Source organism: Eretmochelys imbricata, chromosome 1, assembly GCF_965152235.1.
Source record: "Eretmochelys imbricata isolate rEreImb1 chromosome 1, rEreImb1.hap1, whole genome shotgun sequence".
Taxonomy (NCBI): domain Eukaryota; kingdom Metazoa; phylum Chordata; order Testudines; family Cheloniidae; genus Eretmochelys; species Eretmochelys imbricata.
Window position 1 is genome coordinate 289,704,125 of NC_135572.1, and position 22,485 is coordinate 289,726,609.

The 22,485-nt window shown below is 40.8% G+C and overlaps 1 protein-coding gene across 3 annotated transcripts in view; it reads right to left on the reverse strand.

Annotated features, from left to right (window-relative positions):
- ZDHHC17 (zDHHC palmitoyltransferase 17) overlaps positions 1-22,485 on the reverse strand; it is a 128,925-nt gene that overhangs the window by 51,503 nt on the left and 54,937 nt on the right. For all 3 annotated transcript variants that reach the window (XR_013347832.1, XM_077832699.1, XM_077832706.1), the window contains 4 exons: positions 17,215-17,279; positions 16,397-16,559; positions 4,507-4,632; positions 1,492-1,634 (listed from right to left, as the gene is read on the reverse strand). Coding sequence is in view for 2 of the 3 variants with exons in the window: in XM_077832699.1 (XP_077688825.1) it covers positions 1,492-1,634; positions 4,507-4,632; positions 16,397-16,559; positions 17,215-17,279 (497 nt within the window). In the remaining variant the exon portion in view is untranslated. The remainder of the gene's footprint in view (positions 1-1,491; positions 1,635-4,506; positions 4,633-16,396; positions 16,560-17,214; positions 17,280-22,485) is intronic.

The window sequence follows — 22,485 nt, forward strand, 5'->3', positions numbered from 1 at the left end:
GACACTGGACTCAGTCGACCGAGATGGATCCAGAGATCTGAGTGCCACATACAGTATGCTCTGAACCACTCCTTGTTCTCTAGTCTATGGTGCCAAAATTTTGGTGCCAGTGCCAAGACTTCGGCACCAAATTAGGTAGACAAGTCCAGATTTCCACGTGGACTCTGGTACTGTGACGGTGCCAGAACCTTCATACCGAATTATGCCAGTCCAGCCAGAGCCATATCTAAGGGACTGAGACCACAGCACTGAATTAGATCAACCTGGAGGAATCTGGGGATCTTGGTGCCTTGTTCATGGTTTAAGAACCTTGGAAATGACTGCCAACCAATTAAGTCTGAGGAGTTGGATAATATGTAAGCCAGACACAGAGCCACTTAGGTTAGCACATTGCCAGACTTAGCTGACCAGGCCTGAGGAATCTCTTTTAGCAGTAGGGATGTGTGAGGCAGCCCTCGTGGTCCACATAGTTCTAGATGACACCTGTGCAAACAGATACCATTTCTTCTTTTAAATAAAGAAACCCATAGTGATAATTTAACTAAAACAGCCCTGAAAGGGCAGAAGAAAACCACTGACAAAAGAAGCGAGGACACTGCATGTGACCCAAACTCACTACCTCTTTTGGCAGTTAAGGAGGAACTGAGGGACAGTTTTATACCTTTGAAATCCTCCACATGGGGCAAAAGAGGAAGAAGAAAGTGGACACAGAGGACACTGGGTCACTCAGTGCCAGGGAGCACCAAGCTCACATGTGGGAATATTCAGAGGCTACTCAAAGAATATAATGTATAGTACTGAGAAGTAGATTAAGGGTCAAACAGTCCGCATACTTTGCAAGTCCTCTGGACAGCTACGGAGGATATTGATATTTACAGTCATTATTCAAAACATAGAACATAATTATTTTAATGACTGGATGACAGATTTAAAACAACAGATTTAACTAACTTTCTGTTTGACAGTCATCTCTTCTGGCCACAGCAATAATTCCTGATGTTATATTCCACTTTGTATGAGTTTCTGAAGGACTTTAAAAATGTTTCAGAATTTTAATTCTGAACAGTAATTAATTATTAACTTATTTACAATTCTACCCTGCTTCCCCTATCCCTCTCTAATAACTTTCCTCTTGACTGTTCCCTTCACAGTTTACACCAATGGTTTAACAGACATTCAGTACCCTCCCTCTGGAGACTGAATGTTTCTCTGCTCCTAGCCTTATTAGCTCAGTGCCTTTCATCTAAAATTAATTCAAAGGCTACATTTCTGAGATGACACAGCATTAGAGAGCCAAATCTCACAGACCTTTTTCTGAAATGTAACAGTGATAAAACAGAAGTTCTTGCAAGGAATGCTATATATCCAAAAGATGCATATAGATCTGTCAAAGAAATCTAATACAACTTTTATTAAGTAAATGAACAAGACATATTTTAAACATTTGTCTGGGTGTACTAGATTGAAAAAGTTGCCTGATAAAATACTTACTTTGAAAGAAACTGTACCATAGCCCATACACCACCATACATTAGCCCTTTAATGAGCCACGAATCAACATCTAGGTCTGCTATAAACCCAACCAGCCAAATAACTAGGAATGGAGTTCCTAGCATCACCTTCTGACGAAATTCCTGCACAGAAACAAATATTTCAGTAAGCAATTTAAAGTTCTTTTAGTTTCTTCTTTACAGTTCTTTAACAATCTAACTAAAACAGTCATAACTCTAAGTCTAAGAGCCTTAGTATGGGAAGGGGGAAAAAAGCTGCTTTTTCTAAATGTATTTTTATTCTTTTAAGCATGCTCATACTATGCAAGCCATTTCTTTCCTAAATGGAAACTAGAGATTTCCTACTAAAAGATGTCTTAATTTCTCTTCTAGCATCAGTGATTAGTCAAACAATTTTCATGTGTAAAATGCTTTATATTCAATTAGACTAGTTAAAGACCAAATTCAGAATGCATAATTTTTGAGCAAATCAAGTAACACGGTTGACCTCTGTAGATACCTGAGTCGTTCAAATTGGCAACTATGTTTTACACACTAAGAAAAACAAACATAAAAGCCATAATGCAATTAGGTTGGAAGTTAGAGACAAATTAAGAAAGTAATTTATTTAAAACATGGAAGATTGTAAAATCATTTGCAGCATTGCATATTGAAATCTAGTTAAGAGTAGATTGATAAATAAGGGGTAAAAGCAACTATAGTAAAGTGGAGTGGAAAATGGCTAAAAATAGTACCGTGATGTTCCACATTTGTGTCTCAATCACCTTCAGATCAAAAAAGTGCTAAGATTAGAACTAAAAAGATTTTATACATGCCATAGTTGCAAACTCACTCTGGGATATAAAGTCAAGTTATGTTCTTTCTGACTAGCACATTATCTCCAGTAACCTTTACCCAACTAAAATATATTTTACGTGTAGCACAGGAGCTATTGAGATGTATAGCTCTATACATCTTGAGGTAAATATTCTCCAATTGGAATTCAGTTAACAATTCTACTGATCATGCCCAAGTGGGAACAAAATCCAGCTCACTATCAGCACCATAGGGGCTCTGCTATTCTAACAGGACAGAAGAATAGTAGAAACTTATTGCTGTCAGTAGGCTAATCTAACACATAGGAAGCAGGTTTGTGGGATGAGAAAGTTCTACGTTTACATAATCACCTTTTTCACTTTTGTCTCTGTGACAATAGCCACAGTTTAAAGCAAACCTTTTATTTCGGTTATCCCAATAGCACAGAGCCAGTACACTGAAATTACATAAAGATACCCCAGTAGAGATGGGTGGAAACAACTCTCTGCATTGTACTAGACAGTGACATGAAGCACAGGTGACATGCTCAATAACTCAAAAAGGGAGTTAGCCAGACTATCTACAAGAGGCCATATAACTCTGAGTTTAGTATATATGACGAGAAAAGTAACAACTAAAGTGTAAAAACAAAATAAAAAGATGAAAGTGGTTCATTTTGGTGCACAAATATCACACAAGAACACTACTTTCATGGTAACTCTTGATGATCTGACATATAAGCGAAGTGTAGGCGGTAACTAATAGCCAATTACAATTTAAATACGCAGTTAGGTCAGAATACAGGCTACATTCAAGTTATCAAGCAATCAGCAGAATTATGCAATTACTATATATTACATAGTAAATGCTATGAAGCTTACAAAAAGTAAAATTGCTTACCTAATATTCATGTAACTTTGATCTCATATAGTTAGACTGTAAGCATTTTGGGACAGGGGCCATCTTTTAGTCGTGTGTGTCTATACTGCCAAGCACAGAGGGGACTCAATTACTGACTGGTATACCAATCCTTAATTGGGGCCTCTAGGCACTACCACAATATGAATAAAGACTAACAATTTAAGTATTTACAAGCGTTAACTTAAAAATGCCGGAGAAAAGATTTTCTCAAAGACTGTAGCTAAGGTTTTCATTACCAAGATACACTATCTTCGAACCAAGAAACAATAATTTCAAGCCTCATGTGCCGCATTTAGAGAGTATCTGGCATCACAGCCATCTCGCTAACAGATGAAAATTAATTCTAGATGGAAATCCCCTGTATATATTTATATAGATAGCTATTTATTACAGAGACTGACAGATCTCTCTCCTAGACACCTCCATTTCCCAGTCCTCCTCAAAGATCTTACAATGTATTCCATCCATTCTTCCTCTGTAAGATTTTAAGTCAGTAAACACCACTCAGCTCAGGTCCAATATTCTTCCTGTGCACAGAGTTCAAAAATAAGCCTAGGTTCTAAATTGTCATTCCCTGGGTAACAAAAGATTAAAATGTCATTAGCCCACCACGCCAGTGCACTACAAACAATTTTTAAAAGCAGTTCATTTTTGTAGAAAATGTATGTTTTTGTTAAATTGAGCTGCTTATTTTTAAAGCTGACAGGTGAATTGCTTATCCATCAATCTAATACCACTGCTAAGGTTAAATATTCCAATTAGGATTCTATCTTACAATCAAATAAAAAGCCTTTGAAAACTAGGTAGCTTCATATGCCACCATTATACTGTCGCAGTCAGCCTCTATGTTCCTTCACTTTGTCATACAACACTCACCAGCAGTTATACAGGAGAGCAAAGTTTAGGAAATAGCCTGAAACTTCTATTATCTGAGGGTGATTGAGAATCAGATTTGTCAAAGTATCTTGGCTCTCCGCAGGAAGCATATCACATTGCTCTGAAGGCACTCTCCCTGCTGCTCAGTCAATGCAATAACATTGCTGTTGACCCTTGGAAAAAACTACAAGGCTGCTATGGCATTGATATAGAAGATGGATATAAGACGACGATATGAGATAATCCCAGAACTGAAACATGGGAAAAAGTTCTTGTTAATATCTATCTACACGAGCTCTCGTGCCATGCCAGCCACTGTAGTACTGAAGCACCTTTTTTGAAAAGGGAGGAATATGCCAAAAATATGGTTTTACATAATGAAAAATGTGAGATTTCTTCTCACCTTATCAGCCTTTAGCTTTCTGAGAAATGATGGACTGTCGTATCCCTTTGCCTGTCTTGCCTCCTGTAAGTGGTTGATCATCCAAACATTTTTTCTCTGTTTTGCCAAATCAAGCGGTGATTCTCCCTGCCAGGAGTTTGAAAAATGGGAGAAATTTAATTTAAAAATAGAAAGTATTCAGAACAGTTTTACTTTTAAAATAGAAAATCACCCACATAAAATTATCATCATATTGAAAAGACATTAAATAATATTCTGGTATTATTTCACTCTGATGCTTACTTTGACACCAAATAGACTGTTCATTCCCTCCAGTCTTTTTCTTTTCAGTTCCCTTATAACTGCGTGAGTGATGAGCACAATGCTAAATCCATGCTCATGACATAATTTCTATGTCTCAAATGCGACAACAACTGTTGCCTTTAGGGATCCTCTGGCAAAACAAATCTGTGTTTAAATGTCCTGAACACTCAGTCTCCTTATCTGTGTTCCCACCCCCCCAAACTATTGACAGGCAGCAGAAACTAAACCAAAAACATACGCATTTGTTGCCCACTGGATCATGGAAACTCTCCACTGTATATGATTACTCCTCGGTTACTTCTCTACCTCAAGGAAGACATCATCACTAGAAGTCACTAGTACTACAAAATGTTTTCTATGAGAAAAGTTTCTCACAATTTAATGTTACTAGGTCAGCCCCAGCCTTTGTGGTCCTAGGAAGAAAATGGAGAAGGACAGGAAGTATATGGATTGCTGGCATCCAGTTTATCCTACCATTATGAGGTCCTTATGCTTGGTTTGTGCCAGGTTCTTCACTTATCTTGAAGGGTCCCAAGGCAGCAATGACATTGTCCTAGTTTCTCTCTCATTGCACACTCAGGAGGGGAGTTAGAGAGAGTGAGAGAGCGAGTGAGCGCACGGACTAAATGAATTTCCATCCACAGAGATTGACATCTGTTTTCTACTCCAAGAAAAAGAGCTAAGTGAAAATTCATGACTAGGGTCAGATGTTATAGCGGAGGCAAGAGACAACCAATTGTAGGTACCTCCAGCTCCAGTTTCGCATTTGACTCCTCCTCTCTTCTACTGGAGTTAACTCCCCTCCTAAACAAAGCATTCATGGAGGCTTGAAAAATAGCTGAATCCTCCATCACTCGGCCATGCCTAAAAAAAAATGAGACAGGTACCAGAAACTGAAGTTACCCAGAAAGGGCACAGTGTACTAGCAACTGAAGAGGAGCCTTTCAAAGCCACATAGGACAGTCACCTAACTACCATTGAATGCTAGTGGGAGTTGGGCACCTAACTTCCATTTGAGCCTTTGAAAGTCTCATCCTGAGTCTCCATTAAGGGATTAAGTAGTACATTATGGAAATCCTGAAGTGCATTTTTGTGGCTCCTCTGGGGAGTTTCCTTCCACGTCCTATATATGAGTGTTGAGCCAGCCTAGTCCATCAGAAACTTACACCAAAAGTTATCTTTATTCTCATTGTTACTCAACCAGAGTATTAAAATATAGGTTAAGCTAGCTCAACCCTCTGAGGAAACAGAAAATTCTGGGGATCAACCACAGTGAATACCCTGTCTACTCACAGATCTATTGGTTTCTTGGATCACTAATCTCTGGAAAACCCTGAGACACTAAGTTTTTGGTGTCATTTTACATACCCAAATTATAAAGATTACCTGTGGACAAGTAATCCCCTCTAGGAGTTGTTCTCCTAAGTAAATCCTGCGCTTGCCCCATTTCCAGCTGATCATCCCTTCTACTAGAGGGCCATGTGACACCTAGTGACTGCTTAGATAAAAAGACTGCAGGAGCTTTAAAGAAATCCTTTGACTATCCTTCTAATCAACTGGCCATTTTAGTGTATTCCTTTTATTAATATGGAGGCATAACTGATTTATTAAATACATTTTAATATTTATAACCTACATCAGGGAAATCAATTCTGGTCTATCAATACACTTATCTCTGTGCCAGTAAGTAATAACTATTTAGCTTGATGTGATCCATCATGTGTGATCTTAATGATCAGAAAACAATAGTCTAAGGGCACGTTAACGGGACATTCACAGTCAAGCCTTTAAAAGATATGACTGAAACCTCATACCAAGAAAACACATCAAGGATCCACTCTAAGATTCACTGGTAGAGTCAGTTAATTCCTCTTTCAGTAAATGCTCTCCTTATTTTAGAAATTCATGATTTAATAGCATAATTATTACTTTCATTCTTCCTTTGGAAATGGAAGACATTACAAGTACTCAAATAAGATTTCCACTGATTTGTTTTAATAGACAAAATACTTGCCTCATCTATGAGACTACCTCAGTCCGTTCAATAAATTATGAGTAAAAATACTGGATAACTGTGAGAGAATCATTATAACATGGGGTTACTGCCTAAGATTCAGTCCTTTCTCTCAGTAATGAAAGTCATTCTATCTCCTTTCCAATCCAATCCTCAAAGGAAAAGAATATGATCTTACCACCAGGAAGAGTTATTTATCTTCTTATTTTTATTGTTCAAAAAAGAGTTGAAACAGACAAGCCCATATTAATTAAATTAGAAATGGCAAATTGATGCTATATCATCAACCCAGTATACTGCCTAGTGTCATCAGATCTCCAAGATGTGTGTCTCCATGTTTCTAAATATCAAGCTGACTAGATTCACTCTAGAAGCTTTTCTATTTCAGTAGAGAGCACTGATTTTTCTCCCTACTGTCTCTTGATCATTAACCAAAATCCTGGAGGTAGTCTTTCTGTTCAAAAGAAAACCATTGCCTTACTTGGATAACTGGTTCTGACCTGGGTCAACTCCCTCAAAAAAGCTTAAAGGGTAGTGTGATGTCATTTACTAACATTTTTAGTGCCTGGAGCTGACTGCAAACTTTTCCAAAAGCTTGAACTCACTTGTAACATTTCAGTCTCTAACAAATCAGGAAATAAGACGGGTTTTCCATCCAGAGGATTCAAGAAATACTATAGCTATACTACATTTTCAGTCAATTCCAAGAAGCTCTCTGAGGAAAGAACTTTACTAGGCAGGGTTATGGATATGTCCAGATCACCATCTGTTCCACATCAACAGTTCAGAATTGACAAAAGGTCTGAAAAAAAATCAAAATCTGATTTACGGATAACTAGCTATGATTAAAAAGGCAGGAAAATCTAAAGTTGAAGCATTAGTCAACAGAAAAAGTGGGAACAAGATGGGGCTGACCGTGGACCAATTTTCTTCTATTATGGACAGCATCAACTTAATTTAAACCTACATTTCTAAAACAAATTTTTATTTTGAAAACGTTCCTATAATAGAAAGCCAGATTTTTGTGATCAGGCCTCCTCAAACTCAATAAGGGGAACCTATAAATGTAAAAGAGAGAGAACAGTTATTTATTTTACAGTAACTGTTGTTCTTTGAGATGGTGTGGTCAGTGTGGATCCTCATGCAGGCGTGTACGTGCCTTGTGTGTGAGACTGGATTCTATAAAATAGCAGTATCTGCTGAAACCATGCATGAGCGTGTGCCTGTTTTTGCTCCCAGACAAGGGCATCAAGGGAGAAGCAGCTGCACCCCTTTCTCACTTCCCTTGCATTTCAAAGCCTCTGGAGCAGAAATTCTGATATTTAGTGTTGTCCCGCGTGGCACAAAGATCTATTATGGAAACCTCTAATGATGGGTATATGCTTTATGATGGATCTCCACAGGGACCACTCATGATTAGCAATAGACTATTTGTTCCAGAAGTCTGTCAGGTCGCTACTCATTTGCAGGAGGTATAGAGCCATTGGGTATGCCTACACTGCAATGAAAAACTCGTGGTTGGCCAGTGCTCAGGCTGCGGAACTGTTTAATTGTAATTTAGACTTCCAGGCTCGGGCTGGAGCCCAGACTCTAGGACAACTGCAAGGTGGGAGGGTCCCAGAACTTAGGCTGCTGCGGAAACACGGAAGTCAACACTGCAATGAAACAGCCCCACCACCCAAGTCCAGCAAGCTCAAGTTGGCTGCCATGGACCAGCCACTGGTGTCTATTTGCAGTGTAGACATACCCGTTGGGGTAACCCATTTCAGTGGTACCATGTCTAGAACTTGATGGCCCCTAGAAAGAGAGGAGACAAGCATACACCTCCTTGCTTGCTGACATAGTGCTTTGAGCTGTTACAGCTGCTCAGTGTTTCTATTTGTGGAACTCCAGTGTTACTAACACCAGCATAGAATGCGGCTTGCTAATTCAGCAAACCCTGATGTTATTCAGAAATAACTCCAGGCATGGTTCAGTGACAAAGGCACTTGGCGAGGTTTATTGCCCTTAAGGCACAGTCCCAGCACCCTGGCTCCACGGTTACAGGTACACTAAAACGTGAGTGCCCTGTGGTAAGGAGCGGTTCAGTCAGCAGCAGGAGTCTCTACTGTCCCCAAGGCCACACAAAGGGTTAAGGCAAGGTACCCCAACATTTAGAGACTAAGACAAACAACTTATGTACCCCCTTACATGTTTCATAACATCCACTTGTTACCTCCCGTTGTACCTTGCTTACAGATGTCCCAGGCAAAACATCCCTATTCATCATTTCTGTCAAACCCTCTTATCTGGTGTCAAGTCGCGAGGTACCTGGGCTAATCTTTTGGAGTGTGTTTATACACATACCCAGTATTTGTTGCTTCTTAGGAATACTTGTATTTTAGCAACACTAACAATACCTTTGCCAAGGTCATGTATCAGACAGTAAACTTATAAGGATCTGCTTTAATACATGGCCTGACTTTGGTTCATGGCCTAACTTTGCTGACTATGGTTCAGGCCTCAGATCTTTCACCAAGCCCAGTGCTCCAGGCTCTCTTTCTCCTACAATGTCGAGACCTATGTCTTCTGAAGAACAGGTCCCCTGAATTTGTAGATGGTACAGATGGGTTTCCCAACCACGACTGATACATCAATATTAAAGTTCTTGCTGGGGAGGTGGAAGAGAATGGAATCCTCTCACTAAAAACATTCTTGGTTTTCTTCCACCACCTCAGTTCTGTGATGACATGAGAAGGAACCAAAATATTCTTGTTCAGCTGGTGTCTCAACAGTGAACAGACAGAGCTAGGGTGGCCACAGGTGAAGCCTGGCAAGTGGCATTATGTACATGCACACTGACATATGGCCGAGGAACCACACACACACACCCATACTGTCACGGTCAGGTTCATTTTTATTCTGAGTAACAGCACCTGCACCCACAGAAATCTGTCATCAGGAACGTATGCTCTCGCCGACTTAGAATTGACCAAGGTTCCTATGAAGTCGTGTGTCTGATGGGATAAGAAACGATTTTTCATAATTGTCTCAGCTATGCCTCCTGGTGAACTCCTATACGCCAGGCTAACTGCCGTCTCTTTCTAGGATCTCCCCTTGATCAATGAATTCTTGAGTTAAGAATAGATTTGAATGCCCTTCTTTCTGAGATGGGCTGCTATTATGCGAGGCACTTTGTGAAGATTTCGGTGCCATGGAGAATATGAATGACAGCAGCTTCTACTTGTAATGAGTGAACCTTAGGTACTTCCTGTGGGACAGGTAGATGGCATATGGAAGTACATATCCTGTAAGCTGAGAGGCACAGAGAAGTCTTGAGTCTGAAAAGACGGGATGGTAAAAGCACTATTATCCTAAATCTGAGGCAGTATATGTTTTTGTTCAGTCTCCTCAGGTCTAGGGTAGGACAAAGACACTCTTTCTTCTTTGAGATAAGAAAATAAAGGTGTTCTAGAAGCTTCATCCCTTGTATTCTGCAGGTATCTTTTCTATGGCTCTTATTTCTTCTATGGTTCCTAGCTGAAGCAATGAGGCTATTTCTGTTTGTAATAGTGTCTCATGAGAATGAACCTGAAGAGCGGTGGGGAAAGGGGTGGGTTTAGGGTAGTGTGTGGAAATGGACAGGACAACTGTGAACAATGATGTCTGGCATCCATTTGTCAGCTGTAATTACCACCCAAGACCAGTGGAAAGGGGCAAGGCAGTTCCCAAAGACACATGTCGACTCCTGATTGAATCCAGAATGACTCGATTCTCCTGTCAAATTTGCTGCCTCTGAGAGGAAGCCAGGTTAGTAGAGAAGGTGGAAGATGGGCACTTTCTAGAGAACATTACCTTCTTTCTTGTGGATACTTTGGCTGACAACTCTCTGAGTATGATGGAGTCCTCTGCCGGGGCTGGTATTCGTAAGACTTCCTATAAGGAGTAGCATATAATTCTGAAGGACTGTAGTGCTGCCCATGAAGTTCTTGAGGGAGTGGCGTGTGTCGTCCACTTTCTGTCTGAAATGCTCAATTCCCATTGACCGGGGGTTCTGTCACATGTGTCCATGGCCACGTGTAGTGATGGTCTCTCAAACATTTGGCCCTTCTTAATTTTTTCCTTTAACTCACCCCGTTCTCTTACAAGATTTTAGATAGGAAGGGAAGGACCCTCTCCCAAGTGAGAAAATTGTATTTAGTAAACGGGGCTTGGTAATTTGCCACCTGGAGGTACAGTAAAGCTGATGAATATGCCTTGTTCAAAAAAAAAAAAAAAAAAAAAAAAAAAAAGGGGGGGGGGGGGAAGTGGTCCATCCAGCTTTTCGGATCTTTGTCCTTGGGTGTGACTTTTGTGGACTTCGATTTTTTCCAGTGCTGTTGAAACAATCGGGGACCCTGAGTATGGATTAGCATAAAAATGTTCAACCTCTTTGGTGACATCTAATATTCCTCCTCCATTTTTCTGAAGTGAGAGCAAGAGTAGTGTAATCCTTTGACTGGTTCCAGTATCCCTTCATCAAATCAAAGAGTCTGTGAGACTTCTCACCAATGTAGAAATGTAGTCTCAATATCTCAGGCCTCCATAATGCAGGACAGGAAGCCTTGAAAAGCTTTGAAGACAATTAATTTGAAGGCTGTGGCTGGTGTCACCACCTTGTCCAATGAGGAAGATGACATCTTGTGTGAAGATGGGAGTTGTTGTGATCCCTCCATCATTGCTGACCCTTGGGGCTCACATCAAGTTCTGATGTGGGTGGCCTGGCTAATGAGGCCACCAGGGAATGGGATCTCCTTTTCCTGGAAATATGGGAGGGAAAATCTGTTCCTTGACATGAGAGACAGCAGTCCCCAACAATTCCAGTATGACCAGGATGGTATACCATATGGGTGCTGGCCAGATCAGTGCCACCTCACACCCCAGTACTCTCTTTGGGAGTTGCATTCTTAAGGCAGAGGAGAGGGATCTCCACTTGATGCCCACAAGAAGGAATTTATCTTCTCTTTAAATGTCAGTGCTGTGGAGAGATATAGTATCAGGACCGGTTCCAGTACAAGAAACACCTCTAAACATGATCCAAATTCCTCCAGTGGGTATCTCGCACTCATGCTAGGCTCCCCTTCACAGATTCTGGTGCAGAGGTCAGCCACAAAGGTCTCATTCCCTGTGCTGCTTCCAGTCTGACTGAGGAATCAGACATACTATTCTTTGAACAGTGATGTTTTGTGTCTGTCTTCCAGAACTTCCCTTCACATATGAGCTATAATTGGCCTCCATGAGCGAATGCTGTCCTTACATACAGGCACAGGTGCTTGCTTAACTGCCTGGGATGCAGGCGCTATAGCTGCCAATGCCAAGGCCGTCAATACTAAGGCTTTTGGTGCTGAGATTTCCAGGGCTGAGGGCTTTGTCTATGTTGACGTAGCTGGTGTTGAATTAATTGATGCCAGCTCCACTCGTGCTTCTTTTTACCTTCTTTCCAGTGCGTGACCTTGGGGTCTAATTGTGCTTGTGGGAGAATTGGCCAATTCTGGCTGGTCTAGTAGTGACCATCACATCCAGGTCCAATATGGACTGCTCTAGCACATGTTGCTTGAGTCAGGCATCCCTGGATTTGTGGGTCCTGGACCAAAAGCATTTGCCCATAGAGCACCTGTCCAGGATGTGACTCTATCCTATCATCCACCGTGTACGTCCTTAATAGGGATCAGTCTGTCATAGTACGGGCAGGGTTTAAATCCTGAAGGTTTGCAGTCTGCCGTGAGGCATGGTGGATGGTGCGAAGTGCCTTGCCCCACTGTACAGAGGGGTCTGTATTAACTTTTCTTCCATTTTTTTTTTCTTTTTTTGTGGTACAGTGAATGAAAGGATTGTGAAGATGTTTTCTTCACAAACATAATGAAAGAAATGGTTTTAATGCTTCTAAGAAAAGTAGCAGGTTGGACACTTGCTAGTTTCTGTTCCACTGTCACAGGTGATCAGAGGGCGGGTTGTGGCTACCTGCCCTTTATGATCTCACATAGCAGGATGAGGCAGCACACGGTACATGTGCAGCCCTAATGGACAGTGCTATTCAAAAGAATGATCTTGCACCCATGAAGCAAATGTGCACCTACGGAGGGATCCAAACTGATACACATGCAAAGAAGAATCTCAGATTTCGTGTTTTAACCAATAAAGCTGATGGAAAAAATATATGAAAAATAATCAAAATCTTGTTTTTTCAACATTTTCTGACAAGTTCTAGACTAACAGGTCTAACTTTTTCCTTGCAAAGATAACCTTGAAAATGCAAGTTGACAAAAGCCACTGTAGAGCAACTGCTAGATCTGAATGTACATTACTGATTTTTCTAGGGATCACAGCTTATTCTTGGTTTCACTTATAGCCACTTGGCGGTTCATCTCTGGGAGGGCCCAGAGTAGGACACAGTCATGCTGCCAAAGGTGGCATTAGGGCCTCTGCAAGTTCTCTCCCAGTCCGTTATATATAGTCACATTGGTCTCTTTTCTGAGCAGCAAGCATAACCATTCGGCCACAAGGAGGAAGAGCACAATAGCATGCTATAAGCACAGTAGCACAGGTGGGAAGAATGTATCCAGATCCGGAATAGCAGAGACTTTTTAGCCTTCCTCAAAATTCTCCGAGGGTAAAAGAAACTCACCCAGACCTTTCAACAGCTGAGGAAAATGGATGAAGAGACAAACCTCTTCACCTGCCATAAAGGGAAGGCACTTCACATTTATCTGACACCTATTACCAAAGGTTGCTACGAAAGACAAAAAAGTCTCCACCTCTTTAGAGACAGCAACATGGCAAAATTTCAACAGTTACCCACTTCCAAGTGCACAGGTTTGGGAATCTAACTGGGACGGTAGACCCTGGACTTTGATGATAGATTCTTCCCCTCCCATCTCTGATATTTACTAATAGGCTTAGTTTTTCAGCTAGTGGCTATCGAAGTATTTGAGCCCCACCTCTCCCTCTAACTCTCATGCACAATAAAATAAGAAATTAACTTAAGACAGAGCCTGAGCCACTATTAGTGGTTACAGAATTGCCATGGATTTGGTATGCATATTTATATCTAATCAGCAGAGATCTTCTATAATTCTACTCCTGAAAACCATGTCCCTTTTATAAGAACTACCAAAGCTTACAGAAAGATAGCACTAGGACCAAGCTAGTAAAGTTAGAGAGACTCTCATAAAATCTAACTCTGAAAATTATTGAGTCTGATGATTTGTCACATGGAAGCATATTAAGAGTATTATTCCCAATGTGTACAACATTACATACAAATGTTATTATTCTTACAAGGGGACACTAGGTAAGAAGTTGCTACAAGCACTCTTGGGGTTCAATATTTATTACTGTCTGTCTTTACACTTGACATGTAGTTGTGATCCTTTACTCACACACCTTTACAGAACAGACTGCATTTATAACTCCCTTAAATCTATTGTACTTATCTGGAGTTCTAACTTTCCCCTGAGAAAGTTCTGTCACACTAGATTAGGCAATCAAGAAGATCTCAGTTTTTCTTACCCTTGAAAGCATTTTTCTTGAATTGTTTTCCCAGCCTGAAGGGGGATAAACTGCTGGCCCTTTCCTGCAAATTTCCTTTTATAGTGCTCTTGCAAGAAAAAGTTGTTCAAAGGCCAGAACTTACATTTACTCTGAGAGTTTACTAAAATCTTCATTTAAATCAGGACATGCCCATGCCTATTTCCCTCCTTTCTCTCCCCCCCCCCGCAAAAAAAACAAAAAACAAAACACCCCCAGCTTTATACCTCGAGTGAGTATTAAAGTTGAATATTTACGCTTCAAGACTGTTTGTATTTTGCAGGAGTCACAAAATGGAGCTATCATTTCCAAAACTCAAATTGCCTGATTAGTTCTATAATGTACTAATAAGGACTATTTATGACAAAAAAAGGTTCCTTGTCCAATTTCTATTAAAATTAATTAGGTCAAAGTTATGGGTTTGTCCTAGGTAGAAAAAGGAGACACTTCTGTACATGAGATATGTACATGGTCTCTCTCACTATTATTTTATTAAGTAACACAGAATAGGAGCTTTTGCTGCAAGACTTGGACAGCTGCTGTGTCTGTTCAGAATCTACCCACACTGACTACAAAGACCACAGAACTTCACATTAGTGAATCAAGTGTGCAATAAGAGTCATGATCATTTGTTTTCATGACCACAATTAGCTTATTCTTTCTAATAAATAAGATCTATCTGGCTATTTTATTACACAATAGTTTATCCAGCTTTTTAGATCAGTGGTTACATATTTTCTTCTATCCATTTGTAGTTCCTTTCTATATTTGACTTTGAAAATCATAGACTAGGGAGTAAGCACCTGTGATAGAGAAAGAATGTCTGTGGAGAACATACCATGATCCAGCAGGTTAAAAGCCTATTTTCTGTCTGACTGCTGCTGCCTGCCAATAACCGAGGAGACGATACAATATGCTGTTCCAGAATAAAGGATATCCCTTTATGAAAAGCAATATTTTTAGGTGAAGTGATTTATTATATATAATACTACATATACACTGCATATATGGTCATTTTATAATTAATAGTTGAAGAGATGCCACAGAAAGTAGCCACATGTGTGGGCTTGTAAGAGTTGAGGCTGAAAATATAATACATCCATGGTTAACTATACAGGTAACTAGTAGAGTATTACAGCATAGTCATGCAAGCAAATGTGTGAGGCTAGCCACTTTGATTCAAAGCATGGAAAAAGCAAAGTAGACTTTGTGATGAATTTTCATTCAAGAATACCAAGATTTGTGACCGTCTAGAATGCAACAACATAGCTTCAATTGCCTGGGCTCTGAGACCCACCCCCCCTCCAGGGAGTCTCGGAGCTCAAGCTCCAGTCTGAGCCCAAACATCTACATCACAGTTTTATAGCCCTGCAGCCCGAACCAGCTGACTCAGCCCAGCCATGGCTGTGCCACGGGTCTTTTACTGCAGTGTAGACATAGGGCCTTTGTGCCAGTGGCATAACTTGGAGCAGCTACTTGGCGGTTCTAATGCTAAACCACAGAACTATAACTGGCTCCCTGATGACTCCACCCCATCCCTACCATCAAACAAAACTTAGTCACATGGGAGAAAAATGAGACAATTATATTCCTTTAACCAATATTCTGTAGTTATGGAACATTCTGACTGCCTTGTGAGACGGTGGAAAATTGGAGCTTCTGTCCTCTTTCCAGAAAGCAGCAAACATCCCACACCTCAAATCACCCCAAAACTTTTAGCAAGATTAAATTTTCAGTCACACTCTTTCAATTTTATACTCAGAAGCATATGCTCCCACAAAAACTGATGTGCACATCTTTGAGTGCTTATGTGTTTTTGCAGATACACATAGTCACAAACGTATTTTTGCAGATGCAGAATTAGAGGATATGGGCCACTCTTGCTGAAAAATGGGTCCCAAATTTAAACAATATAGTTGCACAGTTTCCTCAGTATCATCATGACCCCACATCACCTCCTAGCAATTATCTAACTTCTAGTAATAATATTACTGTACATCACTTATAATAAAAGATTAAAATGTTTACCTTGATATTTTGGGCATCAACATTAGCTCCAGCTTCTAGTAGAAGACTAATGACTGTAGTATTTCCTGCTAGCACAGCCCAATGTAGTGCTGTATTTTTGTGATATTTGTCCCCAAGATTAATGGAAACATTAAAAGTAAGCAGCAATCGAGTTGGATCCACACTAGAAAAATAAAAGCTTGGTTAGATCTACAAAGAATTAAAAATCACAATGCACCTTGTTTATGGGTTTGATCTACTTAAGCATCTTAGTGCATCAACTCAGACAATATTAATCAGAATACCCCTTTTTTATAGTGTTAAGTACTAATGGCCAATTCTGCTTCCACTGAAATAAATTATAAAACTACTTTTGAATCCAATGGAATCTGCACAGGGCTATAAATTAGTTAATAAGTGTAACAAAGCTTCTTCTAGATGGTAGCAGAGCACATATTTTCACATAAATTCTTGGTTTTCCCATGTATCACAGAAAAGTGACAGTATCATTACAAATATATAATACCATGCAAATGTCTACGTATTTGATGCATAGCAATGAGGGTACAAAACTTCTCTCGTTCCTCATCATCACACAACTCCTATAGAAGAAGCAGCAGAGGAAGGAGAGGGAAGAAAACACAATAATAATGTTAAACAAACAATGCCCTCTCTTCTTCACTAATTGTCATAAATCAGGCAAATTATAGTAAGGTTGATGACATTATGGGAATAATTTAACTAGCTAAAAAGATAGTGACTTGTTTGTTTTTGTATTTTATATTGTCTGACTAAGGCAAAGTGCTTTGAACAGGTCTGTATTATAATGAGTTTATTACCTGTGTGTTCTGTAAGCTGCCCACATTAAAGGTGTCATTCCATTTTGATCCATCATATCTACATCCTGATAAAAAGAAAAGCATTAGTGAGAGAAGTAAAAAATGCTACAATTTCAGTATACTATAGGAACAGAGGATTTGCCATGCTGGATCAGATATTGGTCATTTAAGTCTGGTATCCAATCTTCAATGTAGACACTGAGGGCTTGTCTACACAGCCCCACGGTTACGACTACAGGGGGATGAACTGCAGCACGCACCAAAGTGCTGTGCTGTAACTGCCCCACCATCTCTGCTGGTGCAAACCAAAAGATACCTAGTTTGTATTAACATAGTACTGGTCTGGAAAGGCCTTCGTTAATGCAAACCACGTACCTTTTAGTTCATACCAACACTGCCCACATGGGTGAATTACCGCACAACTCTTTGGCGGGTGCTGCAATTCACACCCACATAGTGCCTATTGCAGTGCAGTACAGACATAGCCAAACTGATGATTCACAAGAAAACAAAATATAATGAAGTTGTGCATTGCAAAACCTGGGAGCAAGAGACGTTTTTCCCCCCTCTGTGCTTGGCATAAATAAGATAATGCCCTAATATTTAAGATTTGATGAATGCCTGCAGGAAGCATAATCAAGCACTTCTGCATTTTAATACATCTTTTGTATTTACAACGCCAGGTTTTGTATCCACAAAAATCAGTATTGAATTAACATTCTCTCCTCCAGGATATTTGTATTAACTATTGTTGAGGAGTACTGGAACAAGTAACATTAACTGTAAAATTAGTGAGCAAGTCCATAAAAAAGCGAAATTACAGTAATGTGCACTTGCGAATGTTTTTAACTGGCAGAAAGAATCCTTACATGGAAATTTTTAAATATGACAATTCTAAACAGTACCATGTTATAAATAACATATTTTAGCTAGATGAAATGAATGAGGCAACAGAATGCAGTTAGTGACAATGTTAGGTTCTCAGAATGATAAATACTGGCTAAATGTAAAGTATTTGTGTTTAATTATGTGTGGACAATCATTAAATGGATAGTAAGAACATGCTTTCATTCTTTTTCATTTTTGTATATTAGCAGCCATTTTATTTTCTCAATACTTAAAATACCTTATTTCCCCCCTCGTTCTGCTTTTAATAACTTTACTGGTAGGAAAAGGATGTTATATCCAACAACAAAAATCGCTTTTTAAAACAAAATAGATATTATGTGTACATATGCCCACACACATAACCCCTGGAATACATACCATAGATCACTGGTTATATTCTCTCTCTTAAAAATTTGAACAAGCTATTTGCTTAGAAGGATGACTGACTGACCTTCTACAATGTCTGGAGTCTGGCTGACACTTTAAAAAAAAAAAAGTAAGTATCGTGGCCAATTAGTTACTTGATCCCCAGTCCAACTCCTGTAATATTTTTGGTTTTGTATCACCACCAAATAAATTATATTATTGGTTTTGAGCCACTGGGGCTGTTTGACATTATTGTAACTAATTTTCCTTCAATTCTTGAATGTGGGCTGCCTTAAACTGCACCATAAGAAACATGTAATTCAAACAACCTAATTTCCCTTTTTGTATCTGTGATAGATGGTGTCCAACTTGTCAAATATGAATGGTGGCTCCTAAGTAATTTTAATACTTAGTATTCTATAGTTATGTTTATGATCAGCTATGCTTTTAGGTTAACTGCAAAGAAGGTAAATCTCAGTTTGTATGACAACAAACCATTCTAAAAGGGTCTAAAGGCCATCAACTGGATGAATACGCCAGTCATTTACAAATGGTCAAAAATTTCTGGCTAAAAATGTCCTTTTTGCAAAACTGAAGTTTTCCATATGAAAGTTTTGATTTTCCAACAGGAAAATTGTAATGTTTGCATCTTGGCTGCTTGTCCAAAAGGCTCTTGTCAATTTCACTTTCTGCTAGTGAAACTGATAAAAGCTTTCCCCTAGGACTAGTGAAGCACAGAGCCCCCATTGTCTGTTGCCTGTCTCCCCCGTACCCCCATCCCAGCCAGCTATGGGAGCTGGAGAGGCAGAGTGCGCTGATGACAGGAAAACATGAGGAATTCTGCCACCATGGGAGGTGTAGTCTTGTCCAGGAGGATGGCTCACAAAGATCACTGCCAGATGTGTTCTTACTGAACTGAGGGATACACTTTATAATTTTAAAGGAAGTAAATAGACCAGTACAACTGGATTTGGAGCTGCTACTGGAGAAATCCAATGGTGCCTTGTCCACACAGAAAATCTCTTCCACTGGGCTTTGTATGTCACTCTGGTTCAGGGTTTCTTGCTTTGGACCAAGATGTCTTGAGAATACAGCCGAGCAGCTTTTTCTACAGATGTCAGCCAGCTAACATCCAAAATGCCAGATTCAGGGATGTCTGATTTGGATGCAGGACTGGACCATTGTTCTGCAAGACCAGATTCAGTAGGACCAGCGAGGTCATGGGTCTCCATACTTACAGGTTAATAAAGTTTGAGTACCAAATTGTCTAGCCCATGTCTGTGCTATCATAATGACCTGAACTGTGTACTGCCTCAATTTCCTGAAGAACCTGGGTATCATGGGCATTGATGAAGAGAGATATAATAGACCAGGAGCCCACAGAATAAGGAAGGCATCCAAAAGGAAACCTGGGCTCATGTCTCCCTGGAGCAGAAGCTGAGGCACTTGTGTCATGGTGCAAACAGGGCCACTTTTGTAAATCCCTATTTGTGCAAGACACTTAAGGAGGGCTGCAATTTTGAGGCACAACTGAGGGTTCTCTGAGGAGTCAGTCCGCCAGTTTGTTCTGGAGCCTAGGAGGTGCAGAGCACCATGAGATCCACCAGTCCATGGGATCCAGAGAGGGGAATCACAGAAGCAAGGGTAGCCATATGGAATTTGAAACAAGCAAAGAAGGTTGAGATAAAGATCAAGGATGGGTCTCCAACCCCTTTCTTCTTTTTGATTAAGAAACAGTTGGAATAAAATCCCTTGCCTCTGAACTCTGTGGCATTTCCTCTACCCATCCTAGTTGAATGAAGGAGTCCACTTCTTGCTTAAACAGTCTCCCATGAGAAGGGTTCCTGAAGATGGACAGGATGGGTGAGGAGCGGACAGAAACATTTTGAAATTGGATAGGATATCCCTTGTTGATTATCTGAAGGAGCCACAGATCTGAGGTTATCCCATGCCAGGCGGTTGCCAAAAGGAGTGTTGGACGAACAAAGATGTGAAAGTGATCCAGCCACAGTCTCAACACACACATCAAAACTGGTTCTTTCCCGAAGCCCCAAGTTGTGAAGCAACCAAGGAAGAAGCAGAGGGTTGCCTCTCGTAAAATCACTGTTTCTTCCTCAGGGTCTCCTCGGACAGTTGCTTAGTACCATACTGAGATTGTGGTCTCTGTCGGTAGAACAGTTGCTGTTTTGAATTCTTCCTCCTTGGAGGCTAGGACATACAGGCCCAAGAATCTTAAGGTTGTTCTGGAGTCTTTAAAGTATATGGAGCAATTCATATGTACCACTATTAAAGAGGTAATTGCCCTTGAATAGGGGGCCCTCAATGGTAACCTGACCTCCCTTGGAATTCCCAATGCCTTAAAACTAAGCAGACTTCCTCATCACCATGGCATCTACCATTGTCCTGGCTGTTCTGTCTGATACACTGAGTGCTCCTTGGAGAGGCATTCAGGCTGTGAGCTGGCCTTCTGTCAAAGGGGACTTCACTTCCTCATGCTGGTTTTTCAGGAGCCTGTCCATAAAATTGCAATCTTTGTCCCATATTAAAAAAAAAAAATGTATTTGGGGAACTGCTCCTGATAATTCGTTACTCTCATCTGCAGGCTTGCTATGGGGTACACCTTTCTCCCAAAGAGGTCTAACTTCTGGTCTTTCTCCCAAGGGATGGTCTTAAAGCAGCATAGCCAGCCTGACTTCTCATGAGGACTATGGTGTTGGTAAAAATATTCCAACCCTACAGCAGACATCTCTCAGCACTTTTTGATGTGATGTGACCAAGGCCAGCCTATTTCAAATCACTTTGGCCAATTCAAACAGTCTGTTATTAATGGGCATGGCTGACTGTCCCATAGAGGAAGGCTGCACTATACCCAGAAGTCTGTGTTGCTTCTCCTGGGTAACCTGCAACAGGATAAGCAGCATCTCCACCAATCTTTTTAGCAAGTCCCTTCAGCTCATCCACAGAAGTGGTGGATGGAGGCTTAACCAACTCTGTCTGGACAGAATGAGCTGACTGGAGGTTGATATACTGCTGGAGAGTAGTATAACCTCACCTGCCAGAAGCTGAATTCAATACTGAAGTGGAACCCGAGATGACTGGAGCTGCTTCTTTGACAAGAGGGACCTGGCTCTCAAGACTGGATAAAGCCACCTTCCTGGAATAGGGATTCACCCCCACTTGAGGGACCAGTATAGCCTCAGTTGATAGGGATAATGAGGATGGCTCTTGAGTGGGTAGAAGGTGGGGTGTGCTCTATGGATCCCTGATGATCTTCTGGTGCCCCTCAAATATTCTTCCTTAGATTCTCTGCCTGATTCTCACTGTAACACTCACAGAGGTGTGGGAGCAACTCCGGAGAAGAAGCTCTGCTGTGTACCTCTGGGGAAAAAGAAAAAACGTAAGCCTCTTCCAAAAATGGGGCAGATCTATCAGGTGTACTCCATCTTGTGGGCAACTACCCCCCCATAGCCTCTCAATGAGAGGCGAGTCCGACACCATTCCTACAGAGAGATGTCTCACTGGTGCTGTGGAGGGTAGTGGTGCCGACAAAGAGTTGGCACACAGCTGAAACTGAAGTCAAGGAAAGAGATCTGATTACACAGACACTTGGTGCCATAATTCCCAGTGCCTGCGTGAACAGTGCCAAGATGCTCAATGATGATACATTTGGTGCCAAAGTCTGTGTCTTTCTATCAAACCCGGAGGCAGCACTGTCCTTGGTGTAGGAAGAGGCCATCTACAGCAACTTTGGGTTTGATACTGGGGCGCTGGTATAGGATTCCACTTCAAGGCTTTTGGAGGAGTAAGCCTTAGGAGAGGCTTTCTCCATCCCACGCTTGGAGAGTGGGATTGGTGCCTGCCCTGGTCCCTGAAGCGGTGCTTTTTAGGGCCCGTTTCTGAACACATCATCTATGCGGCTGACAAGTGGGTCTTATGAAAAGCCACCAAGAGTGGCATCTCAATTCATCAGGGCATTGGCAGCATGGAGCTGACCAGACACCTGGAGCGTCTCTGAAG